The sequence below is a fragment of the Neofelis nebulosa genome, chromosome 10 (assembly GCF_028018385.1).
Source record: "Neofelis nebulosa isolate mNeoNeb1 chromosome 10, mNeoNeb1.pri, whole genome shotgun sequence".
NCBI classification, from domain to species: domain Eukaryota; kingdom Metazoa; phylum Chordata; class Mammalia; order Carnivora; family Felidae; genus Neofelis; species Neofelis nebulosa.
Window position 1 is genome coordinate 54,650,207 of NC_080791.1, and position 23,719 is coordinate 54,673,925.

A 23,719-nucleotide genomic window follows, 5' to 3' on the forward strand; every position below is an offset into this window, starting at 1 on the left:
AGTGACTTTCAAAGATTCAGCTGTAATAACATTCTATAATATTCAGTTGCTCCCATAGCTTTGAGAAGATAGGTGAAAAAAAAAAAGATCAGGTCAGACTTCTTAAAAATGAAATTCATAATGATCAGTAAACCAACATTTCTTGATTCTGTTTGAACTTAATTTCAGTGTTACTGGGATTGTTTGCTTCCTATTTCTTGATGTAGAGGAAATTTAAAGAAAAGCCGTGGACATTTTCCCCTGTAATGTGAATAATCCAAAATATCCATTAAAGCTAGTGTTTATAGTCATCTGTTCTAAATTTTGTCGTTTAAAAAATGTATTCATAGGGGTGCCTGGCTGACTCAGTTAGTAGTATGTAACTCTTGATCTTGGGGTTGTAAGTTTGAACCCGTGCTGGGTGTAGAGATTAATTTTAAAAAATCTTTAAAAAAAAAATTAAAAATGTATTCATTAAAATGATCCCAGTGGGTTTTTCTCCTCCCACAGATCAGTTTGTCAGATATTGATACTTTTCATATAAGCTTATTTATTTATGTTTTTAAAGTTTATTTTTGAGAGTGAGCATGTGAGTGAGCAGGGGACGGGCAGAGAGAGAGGGGGAGAGAGGATCTGAAGCAGGCTCTGTGCTGACAGCAGACAGCCTGATGCAGGGCTTGAACTCATGAACCATGAGATCATGACCTGAGCCAAAGTCAGATTCTCAACTGACTAAACCACCCAGGCACCCCCAAATAAGCTTATTAATCTTTGTACATTATGTATTTTGAGGTCTTGTTAGGATCTCTGTCAGTATTGGTAAAGATGAGAGATTATGCACAGATGATCATGGTTATATAGCCCTTTACTTTTAGAAGAAGACAGGGTATACTTTAAGAAGAACAATTCAGGCATCTGGGTGGCTCAGTCGGTTAAGTGTCCGATTTCGGCTCAGGTTGTGATCCTGCAGTTTGTGGATTCGAGCCTCAGGTCGGGCTCTGTATTGACAGTTCAAAGCCTGGAGCCTACTTTGGATTCTGTCTCCTTCTCTCTCTGCCTCTCCCCCACTCACACTCTCTCTCATAAAAATATTAAAATAAAATAAAAAAAAGAACAATTACTCGTTCAGAGAGATACTAGATTTTTTAGATAGAATTTTTATTTATCTGCATGGTTTTAGATAGTATCCTTATTACTATATATATAGCTAATTCTCATGCATCTCCTGTTTTAAAAGTGTTTCTAGAATGGATGAATCTATATCTGGCACCCATCCTCTTTGGCTAATACATAGTAATTCTAAGCGGATCTCTTATGAGGATTCCAATAGAATTATTACTATTCCTTGACAAAGGAGCTGAAACTGAAACTGAAACATTTTCACTAGATCTCACTCTGCTCATATATACATAAGTAAAACCAATATGTAATGGTGGGGGGGAATGTCATAATTGCAGATGAGAAGTCAGTCCCAAAACTTTTGGGAGATCAGTGAACCTAGTCAGAATTTTTGTTAATAATATAATTCTAGGAAGATAAAGTAGGGGCACCTGCCTAGCTCAGTAGGTAGAGCATGTGACTCTCGTCCTCAGGGTTGTGAGTTGGAGCTGCACGTTGGGTGTAGAGATTACTTGAAAATAAAATCTTCATCTGAAGATTTCAGATTCATCTGAATCTGAAAATAAAAGCTAAATGCAAGTGTATGGAGGCTAATTTTTAAGACTTTTTAAAATTATTATTTTGAAGATTATATGAATCACTAATATACTTAGAACAAAAGTACCTAGAAAATGGCTCAGAAAATGTTAAGTATTACACAATAGTAGTAATTCATTCTTTTCATAACAGAAAGAAGAAATAGCAGATGCAGTGTTAACTCACCTCTTAGGATATATCCGAGAAGTCTGAAATTGAAACATCCTCTGAGCAATTAAAATAGATGTGATGAAATTTATTCATTTTCCTCATAGGACCTCTTGGCCTTCAGTGCAAGTCTCTATCCCTGATCTACAAACAGGTCCAGTGTACTTGAGCATCTAGTTTCTAGTCATGCAACAGGATAGAAAAGGAAAAAAGGGGTGGTTGCATCAGGCATATCAGTAGCAGCAGTAAATAGCTGACAGAATTATGAAGAAAAGCAAATACAGGTTTACCCAAAAATACAGCAGACCAAGACTTCATGGTATATAGTGCAAGTAGGATAGTGTAGCAATTTATGTTCATAAAAGTGCGACTAAAAATTATTAGCATTAATTCTAGTTGTAAGTAGATCCAATTCTGGCTAATTTAAGCAGAAAAAAGTCTTTTGGAACACTATCTGGTAGCTCACAAGATGGACAGGAAAACGGAAATAAACCAGGCTCATAAAAAGATTAGCAACTAGGAGTGGCCTATGTAAGATGCTATGATTCTTCTGTTGCTTTTAGACTGATTTTTTAATTGATTCCATGCCTTTTGAGTCACCACAGAGTCCTGATTGGCAGGGACTGTGTGTTGCCAGGGACAGAAAACAGGAGTATCTGGCCCCTTCAGCTTCCGCAGTGGGAGGGCACTTCCTTTAACGCAGGTAGTCACAGTGGTGGATTACCCCAAATAGAAAGGATACTCAGATGCTGGCTTGCAAGAAACTTATAGCTGTCTGCTGCAACTGTAAATCTTCAAAACAAAAAAAAAAAATAAATTGAGACTGTACATAATAAAAGATTTTTTATAAAAACTGATGGTCACACTATTTGTCAAAATTAAAAATGGAAATATTGTTTGACTCAAACTCCATTTAAAGGAATTTATTCTATAAATTTGCACATTAGGAAAAGTCATATATGTAAAGATAATAATTGCAACTCTACTTATTTTTTAAATTTTTTTAAGTTTATTTTGAGAGAGAGATAGCAGGAGTGGGGAGGGGCAGGGAGAGAGAGAGAGAGTCCCAAGCAAGCTCCGCCCTGTCAGCACAGAGCCCAATGTGGGGCTTGAACTCATGAAACCGTGACATCATGACCTGAGCCAAAACCAACGGTTGGATGCTTAATCAACTGAGCCACCCAGGCGCCCCCATTGCAACTTTATTTGTGAAAGCAAAAGACCAAGGACAACCTCATTGTCCATAATTAAGCCTGGGTCACTTACTTACAGTACATCTGTATAATGGAAAACTGTACTCCTCAAAAAGAATTAGGTAGATCTTTATATACTAATACTAAATAAACTCAAAGATACATTAAATGAAAAAAATCAAGATACTTCTATAAAAGAAAAAGGGCTGGAGGTTACAGTGGAGATATATCATCGTGTACTTAGGTGTACATAAAATATCCCTGAAAGAGAAGTGGGGGGCCGGGATAGGAGGGGGACTCGGGTCTTTAACCATTTCTAGGTGGAATTGCGTCTCCCCAAAAACATGTTGGGAGTCCTAACCCCCACCCAGTATGTCAGAATATGACCTTATTTGGAGTTAAGTCTTTACACAGGTAAGTGGAGTTAAAGTGAAATCATTAGGATGGGCCCTAATCTTATATAGCTGGCGTCCTTATCAGAAGGGAGAATTTGGACACAGACAGACATGGGCAGGGGGAGGCCATGTGAAGATAGAGGATTATAGTGATGCATCTACAAGCCAAGGAGCACCTTAGGCTACCAGAAACTAGGAGAGAGGCCTGGAACAGATCCTTCCCTAGTGCATTTAGAGGGAGCATGGCCCTAGTGACACATTAATCTTGGACTTCTGGCTTCCAAAACTGTGAGACAAAAATTTCTGTTCTAAGCCATTCAGTTTGTGGAACTTTGTTATGGTCATACTAGAAAACTAACACATCCCCCATGGTCATTTTTTTGTTGTTGTTTTTGTTTACCTGAGGAATAGCAAGCTGGCTATATATAAATCAGTTTAAAGTTTCAAAGAGGGGCGCCTGGGTGGCTCAGTCGGTTGAGCAGCCGACTTCGGCCCAGGTCATGATCTCGCGGTCCGTGAGTTCGAGCCCCGCGTTGGGCTCTGTGCTGACAGCTCGGAGCCTGGAGCCTGTTTCGGATTCTGTGTCTCCCTCTCTCTGACCCTCCCCTGTTCATGCTTTGTCTCTCTCTGTCTCAAAAATAAATAAACGCTAAAAAAAAAAAAATTAAAAAAAAAAAGTTTCAAAGAATTAAAAATTTATCATTCATTATGTAAATGAACAACTCTGCAGTTAAAGCAGGTAAAGGAAAAGTTGGTTATCACTACCTATTTTATAAATAACCTGTGTTCTGAAGTATGTTTGGTATAGTAAAAGGTTAATGTAACATACCAAATATTCACATGCAGCTAAGAAATAAAATTATACAAGCACAGTTGAAGATTTCTGTATTCCCCTGATCTCCCTTCCTCCCCTTCAGAAGTAACCACTGTTCCAAATTTGGCATTTGTCATAACTATGTATGTGTTTGCATTTTTGCTCCACATGTATGTAGCATCTAAACGCTATGTGGTATTGGGTTGCATGTTTTTAAACGTTCATTATTTGAATCCTTGTGCTGCTTTTCCTACTTAGCACATAAAAATGTTATCCGAGTTGCTACAGGCAGCTCTATAGCACAGTTCATCCATTTTCTTGATGGGCATTTAAGGTTCCAGTTACTCATTATGAAAGCAGTGCTGCAGCAGAAATCCTCGTGCATGCCTCATGCACACGTGTGCATTTCTCTATTGCGGTACCTTTCCGACTTCCCGTTATGCCTACAATAATACATTTCCCACCAGACCCACAAACATTGATTTCTACTAATCCCAGAAATGGAAATTTCATTAAAAACAGTTCTTAACTTTGCTAGATGTTGCTAACCTGTTCTCCAGAACAGTTGGGGCAATTTACACTGCCATGTTAGGGAATAACATTTATTGATTATATCCTCACCAGCTTTTAATGTATCCAGACTTAATTTTCTGCCAATCTCACGAATTTGAAAGTAAGGTTTCATCGTGATTGTAGTTTCCATGTTCCTGATTACTAGTGAGACTGAACACCTTCCTATTGTGTACATTGGACTTTTCATATTTTTTGCCCAATTTTTAAGTTTTTTTTCCTTACTGATCTGTTCTTTATATATTCTAGATATTAATCTCCTAGTCTGTGATGTCTTTTCATTTTGTTTACTATGTCTTTTAAAAGTCAGAAGTTGTGGAATCCTGTATGCTTTTACAAGGAAAATGATTCATTATGTAGGATGGTATACAGTTGTTCTAGCTCTAGCATTCATTTAGTACAGCTTTGCTACAGTGTAGTTTTAAATAACTAGTTCACAGAAAATTGCTAAATAGGGCAGTGATGTCAGTAGTCAAACTTACTTCATATGTAATTTTTCCTAAAACATTAATATTTTGCACCCCAAGTTACCTGTAATTTTGTGAGTTAATTAGAGGAAGACACGTCTTTAGGTCTAAAATAGGAAGCGGTGGCATGATTTGATTAATAGGATCACTCAAGCATTAGAAATAGGAAGTTATTGGGGCACCTGGCTGGCTTAGTCAGTAGAGCATGCAACTCTTGATCTCAGAGTTTAGGTTTGAGCCTCACGTTGGGTGTAGAGATTTCTTTAAAAAATTAAAATGTTTAAAAAAAAACAACAGGAAGTTATTGGAGTAATCTGGACAAAAGTAAGTAAATGGAGGCTTGTACTAAACTGTGCTAGTAGGCCATAATGCAAAGTAGGAAAGCCTACATACCCTAGAGAAACATTATGTAGAGGGACATGTACAAGAAGCATTGCTTTAGGGATGTCTGGGTGGCCCAGCCGGTTGAGAGTCCGATTCTTGATTTTGGCTCAGATTCATGAATTCGAGCCCCACTTCAGGCTGTGTGCTGATGGTGTGGAGCCTGTTGGGATTCTCTCTCCCCTTCTCTCTCTGTCCTTACCCCACTTGCACTCTGTCTCTCTCAAAATAAACTTAAAAATTGTTTTTATTTTATTTTATTTTTTTTAATGTTTGTTTATTTTTGAGAGAGACAGAGACAATGCAAGTGGGTTAGGGGCAGAGAGAGAGGGAGACAGAAGCAGAAGCAGGCTCCAGGCTCTGAGCTGTCAGCACAGAGCCCAATGCGGGGCTCGAACTCACAAGCTGTGAGATAGTGACCTGAGCCAAAGTCGGACGCTCAACCGACTGAGCCACCCAGGCACCCCTTAAAAAAAATGTTTTTAAAAATAGAATGGAGGGGTGCCTGGGTGGCTCAGTTGGTTAAGTGTCTGACTCTTGATCTCGGCTCAGGTCATGATCTCACAGTTTGTGAGTTCGAGCCCCACATAGGGCTCTGTGCTGGCAGTGCGGAGCCTGCTTGGGATTCTCTCTCTCCCTTTCTCACTGCCCCTCCTTCACTTGTGTGTGTGTGTACTCTCTCTCTCAAAATAAATAAACATAAAAATAAAAGAATGGATATGCTATGCAGTTTGGTTTTTTAAAATGTTTATTTATTTATTTTGATAGAAACAGAGCACAAGCAGGGTAGACAGAGAGGGAGAGAGAATCCCAAGCAGGCTCTGTGCTAACAGCACAGGCTGAGTCACCTAGGTGCTCCGTGCAGTTTGGATTAGCTAAAGCTGCATGTATCAACTTGAATTATCAGACAACTAAGTAGAGATACCAAATATATGGATGGATAGGAGTCTGGAGTCGAGAAAGTTGTACAAGCTGAAGATAGAAGTTTGGCATTCATTAGGATATAGTTGCTATAAAGCTACAATACTGGGGGGTGCCTGGATGGCCCAGTTGGTTAAGCATCCAACCCTTGAATTTGGCTCAGGTCATGATCTCATGGTTCGTGGGTTTGAGACCTGCCTCAGGCTCCTCACTGACAACATGGAGTCTGCTTGGGATTCTTTCTCTCCTCCTCTCACTCTGGCCCTTCCCTACCTATGTGCTCTCTAAGATAAATAAACTTAATTTTTTTTTTAAATCATTTATTAAAAAAGCTACAAGACTGGATGAAATTACCAAGAGAATAACTATAAATAGAAAAGAGCTCAGGGGACTAACTCCTGGGAAACTATCATTTAGTGTGGGGAGAGGAGGAAATAACAGAAGAAATTGAGAAGGCAGTGATTTTCTGGAAATGAAGTATTTTCAGGAGGATACAATCAGTTTTATCAAATGCTGCCGGTAGGTAATAAGGACAAGAACTTGCTTTATCAGCATGGAAGTCACTGATGGGCTTGGCAAGCATGGTGGAGCTGAAGCCCTGATTAGAGTGCTTCAGGGCACATCTGCCTATCTAACTCTTCTTGTGCCCGCATGTGCTTACCTTTTCTCCTGCTACTGTACATGATCTAGCTTTGCTTCTAGCTGAGACCAACCACAGAGTTGTGCACTTGATTCTGTCTTCACTAACCTATTAAGAACTATGGACCTGGGAAATCTCCCCTTCCTCTCCTACATCATCAAATACTTTCTCTCTGCTGCATCATTCCCCTCAGAATATACACATGCCAAGATCTTTCCCATCTTAAAAAAAGATTCTTTCTTGACCTAATTTCCCCCTTCCACTACCGCCCACATTTTCTTCTCTTTACGGCAAACCTCTGAAAGAATTGTCCTACTGCTGTATCTTTTTTTTTTTTTTTTCTTTTTTTCTAGTTCATGTTCAGGTGCAGGCAAGGAATAAGCGGACAGCTGGGTTTAATCAAATTGTGGTTAAGCCATGTGAATATAATGAGACAAAAGAACAAGGGAGTTAAGATTCTCTGCAAGTGTGTAATTTAAGCTGTTTTAGGAGAAGGGGGATACGTGAGAGGGGTGAGAGATGTGGAAAGGTGGTGTTGTTAGTGGAGACGGGTTCTCCATGGAGGTCAAAGGATCACTGCAAATGAGGTGCCAGAGTGAGTAAGCTAGGAGGGGTTAGAGGTTTGAGATCCTACAAGAGTGAGTTACTGGTAAAGACAAGCTGAAGTTTATGAACAAAGTTGTAGCTGAGGCAAAACAGAAGGAAAAAAATCATTGAAAAGCTTTTCAAGTCCAACCAATGAACTGAGAGGCCAGGACACTGGAACGGTCATCTTTGTGGGTATTGAAATCCCCAAGAGCTAGAACTGGAATGGCGGTAGAGGGCGAGAGTGAGACAGGAACTAGGCCCTTAAAGGAACGGCATGGCCAGGGGGCGGGGAAGGGGGAGGATGTTGAGGGCATTCTGGGGCAGATGACTGCATGAAGAAGTACCCAGGTGGCAAATGGCACGGCCCGATGACAGGATTTTAATGGAGGGAGCAGAGGAAAACAGATGGGAAGCAGCAATGAGGAGAGAGGAGTCTTCCACCTCCAGACCCAGTGTCCGAGGCGGTGTAGAGGAAACTGCTATTTGAGAGGCCACAGTCTCAGACCCAAATTCTGACGAGTTTAGAGGGCTGGGTGTTTTCACAAATTAATACTACTCACGAAACAGTAACTGAAACACAGTTTCATGTTTGGAAGACATAGGGAGTGGCAGAGGGATCATTTTAAAGGGAACAACCTTTATTTTGTGTTGCCATGATAGGACTCAGGCCTAGTATTGCCAGATCTTTTGGGTTTTTCAAGAAGCCAGAAATGGTGTTTCGCGCGAACAAGACTAAAATACTAGCTTTTTATTTATTTTAAAATACTGTGCAGACCAAATAAAACTGTGTTTAGCTACTGTAACAGTTTCATGAATTCTGCTTTTTAAAAGAGAAACTACTATGGTATTTTTAAGTTCATGAGTCAAAGTCCATGATCCTCAAACTCGCTGCCTTGCCAGGTAGCCTGAGCCGTTCAGTCCTGTCTGCAGGTGTAAAGAGAGTGACTATCTACAAGCTGATCACGAAACAGCACTTACATTACCTGGCAATTTATCAGTTGCTTAATTATTACTCAAACAGATCTGATCTCACCCCATATTTTTTTACTTTCAATTCTAACCCTGATAATGGAATTTCCTATGAAGAGAAATGAATGCACTTACCCTTATTTATGGCCTGAACTTTTAAGGAAAAGGAGACCTCATACAATAAAAGAAAGCTAATGGAAGAAAACTAACAGGCTGTTTAAACCTAACAAAACAAAAACTAATTAATTCCTAAATAAATTTTAAATATTTGAAAGATTATAATAAAGTTTTAAAGATGATAAAATCTTTAACGTTGCTTCAAAATCTTCAATTTTTCTTTAAGTCATAATGATGACTGAGAAAATTTTTTGTATTGAAATAGAAGTCTTTTTGACCTCAGTCAGGACAGCAAACCCCTCTGGACTTAGTTTCCTTATCTGTAAAGTGGAGATTAAAAATACATGCCCTACCTACTACATAAGGTAGCTGTTAGGATCAAATGAGAATGTGAAAAGCTTACCTCCTGCCTTTTGTGAGTGCTTTGTTTATTCTCTTCAAGAATAACAACCTGCCTAAAGCTAGTGAGATTGTCTGTTTAGAGAAAATATTTTAGATTAGAATATATTTAAAATTTGGGAAACCCCTTGAGTGTGAGTGGATGTATAATCTACTTCCCCAAGCAACTTTCCTGTTGATAGGTGACACTGCTGATGGTATCACTGTGTGAGGTAGTGGCTGAAAAGTACCCTTTCTGGGTCTGTAAGCATGACTGGTCATACATTGGTTAAAAATCCTGTTCATTCAGATGATACTTGGTACACACTCTTTCTGTGGTCCTACCATCACTTCCCTTCCCTTCTCCCCCTCTGCTTTTTTTTTTCCCATCAAAATTAATAATTATCACTTGAGATTTATATTTCATGTAATGCCTTTTCTAGCAGCATTTAATACACACTCAAAAGAACAAGTCTTAACTGAGAAACACAGGATATCTCCTTTTCACAGTAATTTTTTCTTTCAGTTCCAGTGATGAAAACTACAAGGCAGCTTCCTCAGAGGAAGCTAAACATTGATGAGTCCAGTGCAGCCAGGATGTTGAATATGAGGTGATAAAATCTTTATCACCTCCAGCTTGACTGTCCTGTAACTTAGTCTGAGTCTTTTGGAATAGTTATTCGTTTTTATTAATTGTATGGTTGTTATACAGCCATGGAAGGAAAAAGTTGAACATCAAAATCATCAACAATATACCTGAAAGACAAAATAGAGTAAAATAAAAACAATCTATAAGGAAGTTCATAATCACTCAGTGGCTATAATTTAAGATTATATACATAGAGATTTGGAAAACTATGTTTAAAAGAGCTGCATCAATTCTACATGAAACATTCAGATATTTTTTTTTATTTTTTTATTTGTGTGTGTGTGTGTGTGTTCAAGAACACTTGCTAAAAAAATTTTATTTAGGGGCGCCTGGGTGGCGCAGTCGGTTAAGCGTCCGACTTCAGCCAGGTCACGATCTCGCGGTCCGTGAGTTCGAGCCCCGCGTCAGGCTCTGGGCTGATGGCTCGGAGCCTGGAGCCTGTTTCCTATTCTGTGTCTCCCTCTCTCTCTGCCCCTCCCCCGTTCATGCTCTGTCTCTCTCTGTCCCAAAAATAAATAAAAAATGTTGAAAAAAAAAATTAAAAAAAAAATTTTTATTTAAACCCAAGTTAGTTAACATATAGTGTAATAACGTTTTCAGGAACAGAATTTAGTGATTTATTACTTACATATAACACCCAGTGCTCATCTGAACAAGTACCCTCCTTAATCCCCATCACCCAAAACCAGTAGATATTTTTTAATCTAACATTCTCACATTATTTTTCTTCAACCATGAATCCTTAAAAACAGTGCGTACTCGGTAAAACTAGAAGGATCTTAACAATGAATTGAAAGGATAAATAGGAGTGCCTGGGTGGCACAGTCCGTTGAGCATCCAACTCTTCATTTTGGCTCAGGCCATGATCCCAGGATCGTGGTATCGAGCCCTGTGTCAGGCTCAGCGTGGAGCCTGCTCAAGATTCTCTCTCTCCCTCTGCCCCTCCCCTGCTTTCTCTCTCTTTGGGGGGGGGGGGATGGTGGGGTAGGGAGAATAAAAGGATAAATAGAAAGATCTGGAGTTCTAGTTCTCGCTCTATTACTGACCTCCTGAGTTAGAAACTCTCGACTTGAGTCTCCATTTGCTCTTCTCTAAAATGGCAACACTGTGTCCCCTCCATGCCCCAGACATGTACTGGGAGAACAGAGCGACTGAAAGTGCTCAGTTTTCATTTACAATGCTCAAACATGACTTTCCTCTTCTTTTTTCATCAGTCACAATATTAATAGCTACTAGAGCTCTAACAAGCACAAAACAGAAAATTTAAGTGCTGAGATTTTACACCTTAAATATAAAATATGTTTTAAGGGGCGCCTGGGTGGCTCAGTCAGTTAAGCGTCCGACTTCAGCTCAGGTCACGGTCTCATGGTCCATGAGTTCGAGCCCCGTGTCGGGCTCTGGGCTGATGGCTCAGAGCCTGGAGCCTGCTTCAGATTCTGTGTCTCTCTCTCTCTCTGCCCCTCCCCCGTTCATGCTCTGTCTCTGTCTCAAAAATAAATAAACGTTAAAAAAAAATTAACAATTTAAAATATGTTTTAAAAAGTCATGTATTAGTAAATCTTTATTTTTGAGGTCACACCAGGCAAATCTAGCAGGTGGCCATTGGTTGATTTTCCATAGGGAATAGGGCTGGAGGAGATAGTCACAGGGTTCACATCACTGTCTTGAAAGGGAAGTCTGCAATAATTAATGTTTTTATCTTAACATATTTAGGCTTAAAGCTCTGAATTAGCTTAAACTCAGATTAAGAATGAGTTCTGTCACATGCACATTGATATTATTTTAGTCCTGTTTGATCAAAACAGGAAACCTTAGGTTTAACTAGCATATGGATAGCTTAATATACTGTTGAAAAATGAGTCTGATTTGCCACCAAAGGCTTTAAATGGAAAAAAAAAAAACAACAATCCATATGTTAATTGACCCACAAAATTTGACATTTTCTTTATGAAATCAAAGCTAGATTGTTATATTTAAACCTTTTTCCAAAATGTAATTTCAGTTTCATAGCAAATAGAATTTGCTAATTTTCATTTTATGGAATGTGTAAACTAGAGAATTCTATATGCATTATTATTGTCACATTTCATATATATATATATATATATATATATATTTTTTTTTTTTTTTTTTTTTTTTTTTAGTATTTATTTTGAGAAAGAGAACATGCAAGCAAGCAGGGGAAGGGCAGAAAGAGAGGGAGACCGAGGATGGAAGCAGGTTCCATGCTGACAGCAGGGAGCCCCATGCAGGGCTTGATGCAGGGCTTGAACCCACGAACCACGAGATCATGACCTGAGCCAAAGTTGGACGCTTAACCAACTAAGCCACCCAGGCACCCCAAACATTTCTCATATTTTAAATTAATTTTGGGAAGATGGCAGGATCCATTAGAGGAATTATAAGTACCTCTGCTGTGAAGAAAAACAAAGAGTATGGCTTCCAAGAATAGTTTGCTCCCTGCTTGGTCAAGAATGGAAAGCTATCTTGGGATGACTCTCTTCCGTCTCACTCAATAGCATTGCCTAATGTGGCTTTAACAGGGTTTTGTTTGTCTTGATGCCTCATCTTTTAGCTGTTTGAAGGCCTCTCATAAAATGACAATTTCTTATTTTTCCCATCCTTCTTATAGTTTGTGACCTTATTTCATTTGGTGCCATTTTTTGCAATGGAATGTAACTTCAATGAATGACAGAATTTATTTATTTAAAAAAAATTTTTTTTAACGTTTATTTATTTTTGAGACAGAGAGAGACAGAGCATGAACGGGGGAGGGTCAGAGAGAGGGAGACACAGAATCCGAAACAGGCTCCAGGCTCTGAGCTGTCAGCACAGAGCCCGATGCGAACTCACTGACCGTGAGATCATGACCTGAGTCGAAGTCAGCCACTTAACCGACTGAGCCACCCAGGCGCCCCAATGAATGACAGAATTTAACAGCGAGCTGGAATTCAATATTCTAAAAACTGCAATTTATTCACATATATCTCTTATCCACATCTATTGAAGGATTCTTGTATTGCTCTTCATTCCTAAACTTCTTAAAGAAGCATAGAACATACCTCTTCAAACAAAAAGCTGTAACAAATTTCAGTTAAGTCTATTTAGAAAAAAGCTAGGAGATCCATAGGCCAACAAAGAATCTTTGTATATTTTCAACAAGCCAATTAGGGCTAGCTAGAGAAATTGCTAAAAAGTATAATCCCAATTTCTTTTTATAAGATCTTTTTAAAGTTTATTTATTTTGAGAGAGAGAGAGAGAGAGAGCGCCAGGGAGAGGCAGAGGGAGAGGGAGTGAAAATCCCAAGCAGGCTCCGTGCTGTCAGTGCAGAGCCCCATGTGGGGCTTGAATCCATGAACTAAGATCATGACGTGAGCCGAAATCAAGAATCAGACGCTTAAACGACTGAGTCACCCAGGTGCCCCCCAATGCCATTTTTGAAAGATTCCTTGAATAGGAAGAAAGAAATGAATAAAAGTGTTTTTTCTTTGGGTGTTTGGATATTTGAAGGGATAAGTGGTTCCATAAAATGTTTTGGTAATGGCTATAAGTAATGTTACCTTCCTGTTTGGACTATGCTAACATGAACAGAATGTAGTCTTTCCCCACTCTATTACTCTCTGGTCTGTACACTTTCTAAAGCGTCCAAAGTGACTGTTCCTTTTTGTCTATCATGAGATTTTTTTCTAGTATATTCTTCCAGGAAGAAGTTATTAAGTGATTTAGGCTGGAAAACATTGATTAAAGAAAAAAACATTGGGTGCCTGGCTGACTTAGTGGGGTGTGACTCTCAATCTTGAGGTTGTGAGTTCAAGCCCCATGTTGGGCATAGAGATTGCTTAAAAAAAAAAGAAAGAGAGAGAGAGGGAGAGAGGGAGAAAGGAAGGGAAGGAGGGAAGGAAGGAGGGAGGGAACAAAGTCACGGCCATTTTACAGAAAATGTCATTACTTCTGATTTTTTTTTCCTTTTATTTACTTTTATTTTTGTTCCTTTTAAAAATTTTTTGGAAAGCAGTACTTTTTAGTATTCTTTCAAGTAATGGATGAAATAATTCTTTAGTCATAGGCCTACTGTTAACATAGAGTTAGAGCACAATAACGAATATATAACATTAATAATACATGTGGATTGTAAATATGACATTTTAAGAGAATATTTCCAAACAAAAACTATCAGTAGACTTATCCAATTAGTGACCTTTATAGCTTCATGAACATCAATGACCTTTTTAATTTTTTGAAATCAAGAGTAGAGAAAATTTTAAAGAAGTTACTGGAAAACACGAGCAATCTGCAGAACTGAACAACAGCTGCCATTGTTAGCACTTTAAAATACAGATTTTCTCTGGCATTTTTCAGGTTTAGGTTGTTTAGGTCCACAAATATCATGACTGAGCATAACAGGTACTAACTGTGAAATAAAAGCATGGAAGGTGAACAGGAGGAGTCAGGTGTGACGGCTAGTCAAACCTATTATGCCAATGTTCCCATCTAGATATACCCGCTTTCTTTCTTTCTTTTTTTTTTTTTTTTTTTTTTTTTTTGGCAGAAATGAGCAATAAGAAACAAAAACTGCTGTGGACAAAAAGAAGGATGAAATAATAAAGTCCAGGCATCCTCACATTCATTTATAGTTACAATTCATAATCAGGCGTAAGAGAGATGATGAAACAAAATCAAGAAATGCTGATAACTTATACACCTGTTTTATATATCTGTTTTTTATATATCTTACATATCTGTTTTCATATATCTGTTTTATATAACTGATCCAGATAGTAATAACAGGAATACAATTTGTGGATAATTTTAAAACTATATTTATTACAGGTACCCATTGTTTCATGAGATGCTCTTCTGCAAAATGAGTCAAATTTGGAAAAAAAAAATTCCTTTAGCACGAAAGAAAGGCTTTTTTTTTTTTTTTAAGTTATCTCTATATCCAGTGTGGGGCTCGAACTCACAATCCCAAGATCAAGACTCGCATGCTTTACAGACTGAACCAGCCAGGCACTCTTGAAAAATTATTTAAAAAAAAAAAAATTTTTTTTTTAACGTTTTATTTATTTTTGAGAGAGACAGAGACAGAGTGTGAGCGGGGGAGGGGCAGAGAGAGAGGGAGACACAGAATCTGAAGCAGGCTCCAGGGTCTGAGCTGTCAGCACAGAGTCCGACGTAGGGCTGGAACTCACGAATGGCGAGATCATGACCTGAGCTGAAGTCGGATGCCCAACCGACGGAGCCACCCAGGCGCCCCAGAAAAATTATTTTCTTAATGGAAGGAATGACTCCTCACTTTTTGGCCCATATATCTGAGGGTTTCTTAAGGTGGTATCATGCATGGAATGGACTACCCTTAACTACGTAATTTTGTTTCTTTGAAGATAAAAAGTTCTAAAGGATACTGTACACATAAAGCGTTATTTCAGGTATGTTAACTACCTTTTTCATTTTCCTTTTGTACATACTCTGGCTTTGGTAATTGACATGTTACAGTGATACTTCCTATCGTATTTTAAGATACCCTAATCTTTTAATCATATTAATAAAAATATGCTTACCTAAAGAAGGAGCGAGCCAATATACTATAAAAAATCGAAGGAATGCTTCATCAAAACACTTCAAATGTAGTGAAAGTGCCAAAGCTGGATTAAATACAGCTCCTGTTAGACTTCCTCCTGTAATACATTTTAAGCAGAATGATACCAAACCATATATTTTACATTTTCATGTAACTAGAAATAAAGGGGTTACTAGATACAACTACTTTGTTTTAGGTGTTTAAGTATTCTTATGCTATAATCTTCCTTTGCAGAACCACCGTGCATATTATAGAGTATAAAAATAGATTATAGATGATAATATGCCAGGTATTAAAAAAGGACATAAGAGTTTTAATCCAGTGCTTTTCCTATGTATTACAGAATGCACATTGAAAGTTAATCTACTCTATTATTGTTCCTACAAGTTTATGAAATGGGAGACTTGGCTGCCCTTCTTAACATTCACCAATTTAAATGAATGAATAATAATGAAAATACATTTAAAATGGATACAATGCCCCAGAATCCTCTTGGACTTAAGTATATCTTTGTGTTTAAAACAAAAGTAAAATGGACCAAAGTGTTATCACTGACTCTGTTTTTACTTGTCAACAGAGAGAACCCTGAAGAAGGGACTGTGAATGGCATGTGAATAAAGTGGTTACTAAATTTTTTTAAATAAAAAGAGTGGTCGTGTGCAGCTGGGAAAGATAAGCACAAATTCTAACTGTTGATTGCTTTTCAGGATTCATGGTACAGCTCTACACCCAGGTTCTCTGACATGGGGCCTAGGAGTTTGTACTTCTGGCTGGCCTCACAAGCAAGTGAGAAAAAGCAGAGGAGGCTGGACTTCCTGTCTGGTGGTACCAGACGTGTGGCTCAGCTTTTCAGAACACACTCTAAGAATATTCCTGAGACAATGACATTTCTGTTGCTTCTTCCGTGTGGAAGCTTGGGCACACACATCTGCCTCTGACTCAGCCACAGAGACAGATCCCAAGATCTTCACAAATTTTACCCTGCCATGTGCCACTAGAGTATGTTGCCTTTATAAAATGCAGTAAAATTAGAAACTAAGTGACCCTTTCATAAGATTTCACTAATGAGATTTCATACTTGATAAGGCTGAAAACAAGCCATGTCAAGATGAACACATTGACCAGTGAACTAAGTTCACTCCGTGGCTAAGAGTTTTTCCTAGCACACCAGCCTCACAGCATGACTCATATTCACGTCTCAGCAATTCTAAATGATACCATGTCATGGACCTTCAGAATCATTCTTGAATAGTCAATCCTGGAATGTTAGACCTGCAACTGCCAAGCACCAACAGGATTGTCAATTCAGTTCAATAAAAAAATTGAGTTCCTACATACTAGACATTATGGGTAAAAAGATACTGACTTACACAGGTCTTTATAATACCATGTAATATAAGCTATTATAATATTAGTTACCTGTGGTTTTTTTTTTTAAGACATGGATCAGTAAAATAGAAAACCACCACCCTCATAATTAGCTCACTTTGGTGTTCCCATTAGGTCTTTGTTATTTCCATTAAGTCCAAGAACACGATCTATCAGTCTTCTGCCATCATAAAATTCAAACTACTTTACTCTCCTTATCTTCTAATCCTCACATGTCTAATTCTATTGAATGTGACATGGTGAAGCTGCTCCTCCTACCAAGAGGTAAAGTCTATTCCCCTCTCTTGAATATGGACTGGCTTTCAACTTGCATTGACAAACAGAATGCAGCAGAAGTGATGCTGTGCTAATTCTGAACATGACGAGTGACGCTGAGTGAATTACAGGTCTCAGTAAATCCATCAGCTTCCACTTTTTGCTCTCTTGGAACAGTGCCCTGACCATGTAAGTAAGCTGGTCTAGGCGGCTGGAGGATAAGAATCCACATGGAGTATAACTGAGGCACCTTAGCTGACAGTTGCCACCGACTGCTGGACACGAGTGAGGCTACCTGGGCTCTTCTAGCACTGCCAACTGCCCAGCTATAAGATCTCAGAGGAATTTCCATCTAATCCACAGAATCATGATTTTAAGCAACAGTTAACTGATACAGAAATTCTTTATCAGGAGTAGGTTCTGTGTCAACAAAAGCCCAAAACATGTGGCTTTGGCTTTGACATTTTAGACTATATACCTCTTTTTGCATGGGGCTGTCGTATGCATTGTGGGATGTTCAGCAGCATCCTTGGTCTTTACCCACTAGATGCCAGCACAGCCATCTCCCCCACCATTGTAACATTTAAAAATGTGTCCAGACATTGCTGAGTGTTGCCTGGGGAGTTTTCCCGCTGAAAACTGCTGTTGTAGAGAACTACTGATACTTGTTTACAAGTAGACATACACAACGTTGTTTATAGTAGCAAAGAACTGGGGGAAACCTGAGTGTCCATTCATAAGAAGGTAGCTAAATAAGCAAGCTTCATAATTTGGAATTACATTCAGTATTTTGAAATAATGAGAGAAATCTCTTTACTACTTTAACACTGGTAGATCTCCAAGATACCACTAAATGACCACCACCAAAAAAAGTAAACTGCAAAAAGGCATCATACCTTTTACATTAACATGAACATACATAAAACAATAGTTTATATAGGGTCTTAACTGTATGTATAATAAATCACATAAAGAGTTTGGAAAGACATACACACATGCATGTGCAGAGGACTATCCTTGTGGGAAGAGCAAGCAAGGAGGGAGAGGAGACAGGCATGGATGGTGGCAGTCAAAAGGCACTTTTAGTCTCATCGGTAGTGTTCAAATGTTTTACAAAAAGAACAAACACATTCATGCATTGTGTAATTAAATGTGAATTCATCAGGCACAGGACTAACAAAATGGCTTTGAAAAATGTTACTATTTATTGACATCTGAAGGGGAGAAGTCATAAAAAATATATATTGAAGAAGAGGTATCAGTGGGAAGATAGAGCTGGCTGATTGCCCAGAGTCTTACAGGACAGCACGAACTTGGTGAAATTACCACAGTTAAAGACTGTGTCAAAGTCCAAGTTACAAATCTGGCAATTCTAGATACTAATGTTTCTCAATACTCCTAAAGGGAATCAAATTCTCTATGACAGGATGCACTAATTACAATCACAAGACTCATGTATAAGCCAGAACGTCAATGAACTAATTTACAGTGGAGGCTAGCCCTTTCCAGTGACCAGAATATTTGTGCCAGGTACTATGCTAAGAACTTAAAACACATTATTTATATTCCTCATAATGGTCCCAAGAGATAGATGCTATTATTCTCCATTTATTTTTTTTATTTTATTTTATTTTTTTTATTCTCCATTTAAAAGATGAGGAAGCAGGCCTAAATTAAGCATCTCTTCTAAGGGCATAGTACAACTCCAAACCTGTGCCCTTAGCCACTATATTAATAAATGTTTTGGACCTTTGTTTGAAGCAGTTTTTCATTTGTAATTTAGCACTTATTTCATATGGTTATTGTATTGAAAGCAAACACATGTAAAGGACTTAGTTCCCTTCTCCTTTGACAAATAACCTTACCTATATTCTTCATCATTTAGAAGGATACCAAAAACTCCTGAATGTAGTAATGAAATGAATTAAAAATACTACAAATTATTCAAACAATGTATTAGGCCAATTTTAAAGCCCTTAGGTGTAAAATATAAAATACCAGATATATATTATTTCTTAAGCATTATTTTTTAATGTGAATAGAGTATTTGCTAATTCATTCATTCACTCATTCCAAAAATGCTATATATTTGTAACAGGTGACACAATGTTAAGACCTGGTTATATGTTATAATGAATAAAACAATTTTAGTTTCTGTATTCATAAAGCTTTCTGTCTGGTGGAGGAAGAGCTCTGGAAACAAGTATATAATTAAAAATTCTACAAAGGAAATGAAAAGGTGCAGTAATAAAGACAACTTAGACGTGTAAAATACCAGATTTTTTTTCAATGTCTAATTACAGTTGACCCTGGGATAACGTGGGTTTGAAATGCATGGGTCCACTAATATGCAGATTTTTTTGACAAATACAGTACAGTAATGTAAACATATTTTCCTCATGATATTCTTAATGTTTTTCTTTAGCTTACTTTAGTATAGTATATAGTACATATAACATACAAAATACATGTTAATCAACTGTTAATGGTTAAGGCTTCCAGTCAACAGTAGGCTATTAATTTGGGGGAGAATCAAAGTCATACATGGATTTTTTACTGTGTAGGGGGTCAGTGCCCCTCACCCCTGCATTGCTTAAGGGTCAACTGTAATTATACAATGAATGCACCTCTGTCTTATCCTGTTCATTGAACTAAATTCTCCCAAAATCTAAATTAAGGAAGATTTGCTTGAAATTTACATTAATAGTTTTATAGCTCTAATATGTTAATAAATCACATAGCATTTTTGTTTTACTTTATTTGGGAAGACAATGAATACATGTTAAGTGGTAATAACATCAATGGCCTCCATGTGCACATCAAAAGTCGAGGGTGCTAAATCAATAAATAGAGAACCAGACACATGGTCACTGGCTGTTGGAGGAGCCTGGGCCATGTTGCTGGACTGCTATGTTCTGTAATCTTAAAATACAAAACCAGTTACCTTGATGCGACCTGTACTGGTGACTTCTCAGTGCTCTCAAAGTACAAGTGATTAAAGAAACATCCCAGCATGCAACTATGTCAAATCAGTACCAATAGTATCTTAGAAGTTAAAAGACATATCAAGCTTGTAATGAGACCTGACTTAGCTGACCCTTCCCCTGGCTTTCCTTCCCTATCCTTTCTTAAATCCTTCTTACAAAAGCCTCACTTCTGCCTGATAAAACAGAAACTCAACCAGTCCCAAGACAGTTCATTCCATCTGGAACAACTTTGGTCTAAAGTTATGTCATATACATAGAAAATAATGGAGAGTGAAATGGCTTAGTATAGCAACACCCAAAGTGTATTCTCTTCTGCTACATACTCCTAGACAAAATGATTCCATAAGTTTGAAAAACTTCCATATTCTCCTTTTGTAGTTCCACAATATACAGCAGTGTATACAGAGCAGTAAAGGCTCTTTAAAGTCTTAATATTAGAAAATCTGTTTAATCCAGTGTTTGCCAAACTTATTTGCCAACAGAATATTTTTGTAACTTAAATTGTTTTAATTATGGTGAAATATGTATGGCATAAAACATACCATTTTAACCATTTTAAGTGTATATCCAGTGGCAATAATTACATTCACAATGTTCAACAATCACCACTATTTCCACAACGTTTCCATCACCCCAAATAGGAAATCGGTACCCATTAAAGAAAGTCCCTATTCCTCTCTGTCCCCTAGTCCCTAGTGACCTCTATTATACTTTCTGGCTATACTCTCTGGCTATCCAGAATTTGCCTATTCTGGATTTCTTTATAAGTGCAGTCCTGCAACATTTGTCCTTTTGTGTCTGGCTTATTCAACTTAGCATAATGTTTTTAGGGTTGATTCATGTCACAGTATTTATCAGAACTTAATACCTTTTTATGGCTGAAGAATGTTCAATTGTATGTACATATTTTTGTTACTTTTGAGGAATGCAGTGTAGGAATGCTGATAATGAAATGAGTATAACCTTTAATGTCAGTACCATGATTCCAGCACATTCTAGCTGTGTGACCTTGGATAAGACATTTCACTTTTGTGAGCCTCACTTTACTTAAAATGGGAATAATATATCCATCAGTGAGTTTTTCTAAGGATTAACTAAGATAACTCATATATATTTCCTGTATTCTTGGTATATTGCCTGATGAATATTCTTATCTCCCTTATATTGGCAGAAAAGAAAGATAACAATAGATCAATTTCTGTAACAGTAGTAATTCATAGTTGTCTATTAGGTTCTACCCCTGCAAACAGTCTCCAGTGCTCTCAATACTTAACCCACTAGCCACTGACCACTTGAAATGTGGTTACTGTAGCTGAGGAACTGAATATTTAATTTTAGTTAATTTAAATCTAAATAAACACGTGGTTAGTGGCTTCCAAATTGGCCAGCACAAGTCTGGATGAGAGCAGTGGTTCTCAACTCTAGTTTTATGTTGGGATTATCTGGAAAACTTCAGGATACACCATTAATTATATAAGTACAGAGCTAACCAGTGACATAACTTTTTGCAAGAGATGATTCTCTTCCTCCATGTGGCATGCTTGTTCTTTAGCCAAAACCTAAAACTTTAATAAGCAGCTATTCACCAACCCCTCAAATATACATATATGCTTCCCTCTCTTCTATACCTTTTATTTCCATCTGTGTCTACACAAAGTATAGTACTAGATCTAAAGGAGGGAAGCTGGATTGAAAAGTCTTTCATTTTTATCCTGGGAAGCCAAGCAAATGTTTAGGAGACCTTATCCTTAGGTTTGCTTCTATTCATAGTTCCAATGGGTAGAAGATAGACTCTTACCACTAATTTCCTTTTATCAGAGTCCTGTCTCCAAAACATTTTATATAGTCTCAATGAAGCTAGTTTGTTGTCATCATTTAAAATGACACATTTCATCATTAAAATTTTGTTTTTTGGATTTTCTTGTCCCATTTAGGATATCCAGGTTACCCACTGCATCTGACATCTGTCAAAGTAGACAAATCGGTTGCCAGAAATCAGCAGATTTCTCAAGTTATTTGTATTTAAAAAGCATCTTTAATTTCAAGCAAGTTTTAATTTCAAAACACATCTTTCTTTATAGGCCACTTAAAAGTTCTTCTATAACTGAAGATGACTTGTTAAGGAAATAAGAAATGACTTTAATTCTGTAGAAAAAGAACTAAATAAATTAAATTAAAATTTAAAAAAATAAAAAGAACTAAAAACTACAGAACTTCTACTCCTCCCTCTGACTACTAACCAGTCATGTAGCCTGTGCTTTAAATTGGAAGGAGCTTTTTAAACTCACGATCATTTTTCAGTCAGAGTGTCAGGTTGGCATGAGGGAAGAGGTAGCTGATAAGTTATCTTTCTTCTCTACCATTAAAACTATCCCTTTGTAGGATATTTGAACCCTTGGCAATATCTCACAAGATCTCAGTTTCAGCACAGTAATGGCTCCTAAATGGAGGATCTAGATGTCTGCACTACTGGTAAAGAACACGCTGCAAAATGGTCAGAATAATGGAGATACCAATATTGACATCGCAGATGTGTAGGGCTTTCAAATGTGCCTTGGTAATGAATTTAGAGCCTCAGGTCATAGAGGCTCCGGACATGCCATGTGTTTTGTGGGAATAACAAACCTGTGTAGACCAAAAAGGTGATGATTGCTGCCAGCAGGTGGATACGAAGCTTGGTTCGGACCTCCTGGAAGTGCAGCAAAGCGCTGTGGAAAATAAAGGAGCAGATGGCCTCCGTGATGATCGCTTTGGGCAAGTCCACTTGAATGGGATTCCTGCAAGCGAAGCTCCTCTCGTCGAGGTGATACTTGCTCAGCCCCAGGCTCCACAGGACGCTTACGCAGTACCTGCTGCACAGGGCACCAATCAGCTGAGCCGACAGCCTAATGGCACCCGTCTCGGAGGACATTCCCCCCAGCAACATCTGCATCATCACGCCACACGGGTTGCTAGAGGTGCCCACTAGGGTCAGGCCATGCACCAACGAGAAGAAGTACACTAGCGTCAGCGGCCAGGTGGGGTGCGCGGGTTCCTGCTCGCTCAGCAGTTGCAGCTCATGGGTGCAGCAGCAGAGCTGGAAGGTGGCCAGAAACTCCAAGACGAAGGTGTGGATCATCGTGAACCTGTGCAGCTGCTGTCGGGTGACCACGCGGGCCAGCCCCATGAACAATACCAGCAACAGCATAAGCCCCAGCGAGGTGCAGTTGTCCTGCACCTCGGGCCAGAGGCCCCGCAGCGCGGTCATGGCTCGCTCCCGGCCAGACTAGGCTGCCCGCTTGGCTCTGGCAAAGGCAGTTTAGGGGCGGGAGTCCGAAGTCCCCAAGTCGTCAGCCCCGCCCCCTCCTCACGCCCCTGGGGCGGGCCGACTTCTAGGCCAGAAGGAGGCCCCCGGGCGTCGCGCTGGAGGAGTCCTCCCCCCCTCCCCGACTCGGAGCTAGGGTGTTGGGACCAGAGCCGGGGAGGAGGGGAGAGGAGGGGCGGCAAGGGAAGCTCTGCTAGGGCACTAGCTGAAGGGCCAACGGTCTGCGGGGGTCGGAGGCGCCCACGCCCCCTCGGCCTCCTTTAGGGACTGGAAGCGGG

General features: G+C 38.8%; 1 protein-coding gene across 1 annotated transcript; it reads right to left on the reverse strand.

The window, feature by feature from the left end:
• Positions 1-9,690: 9,690 nt before the first annotated feature.
• AQP11 (aquaporin 11) lies at positions 9,691-23,679 on the reverse strand. Its single transcript, XM_058687670.1, has 3 exons — positions 22,763-23,679; positions 15,487-15,603; positions 9,691-10,031 (listed from the first exon to the last, which is right to left on the reverse strand). The coding sequence occupies exons 1-3, from the start codon at positions 23,382-23,384 to the stop codon at positions 9,952-9,954; spliced, it is 819 nt and encodes a 272-aa protein (XP_058543653.1). The 5' UTR covers positions 23,385-23,679; the 3' UTR covers positions 9,691-9,951.
• Positions 23,680-23,719: the final 40 nt, after the last annotated feature.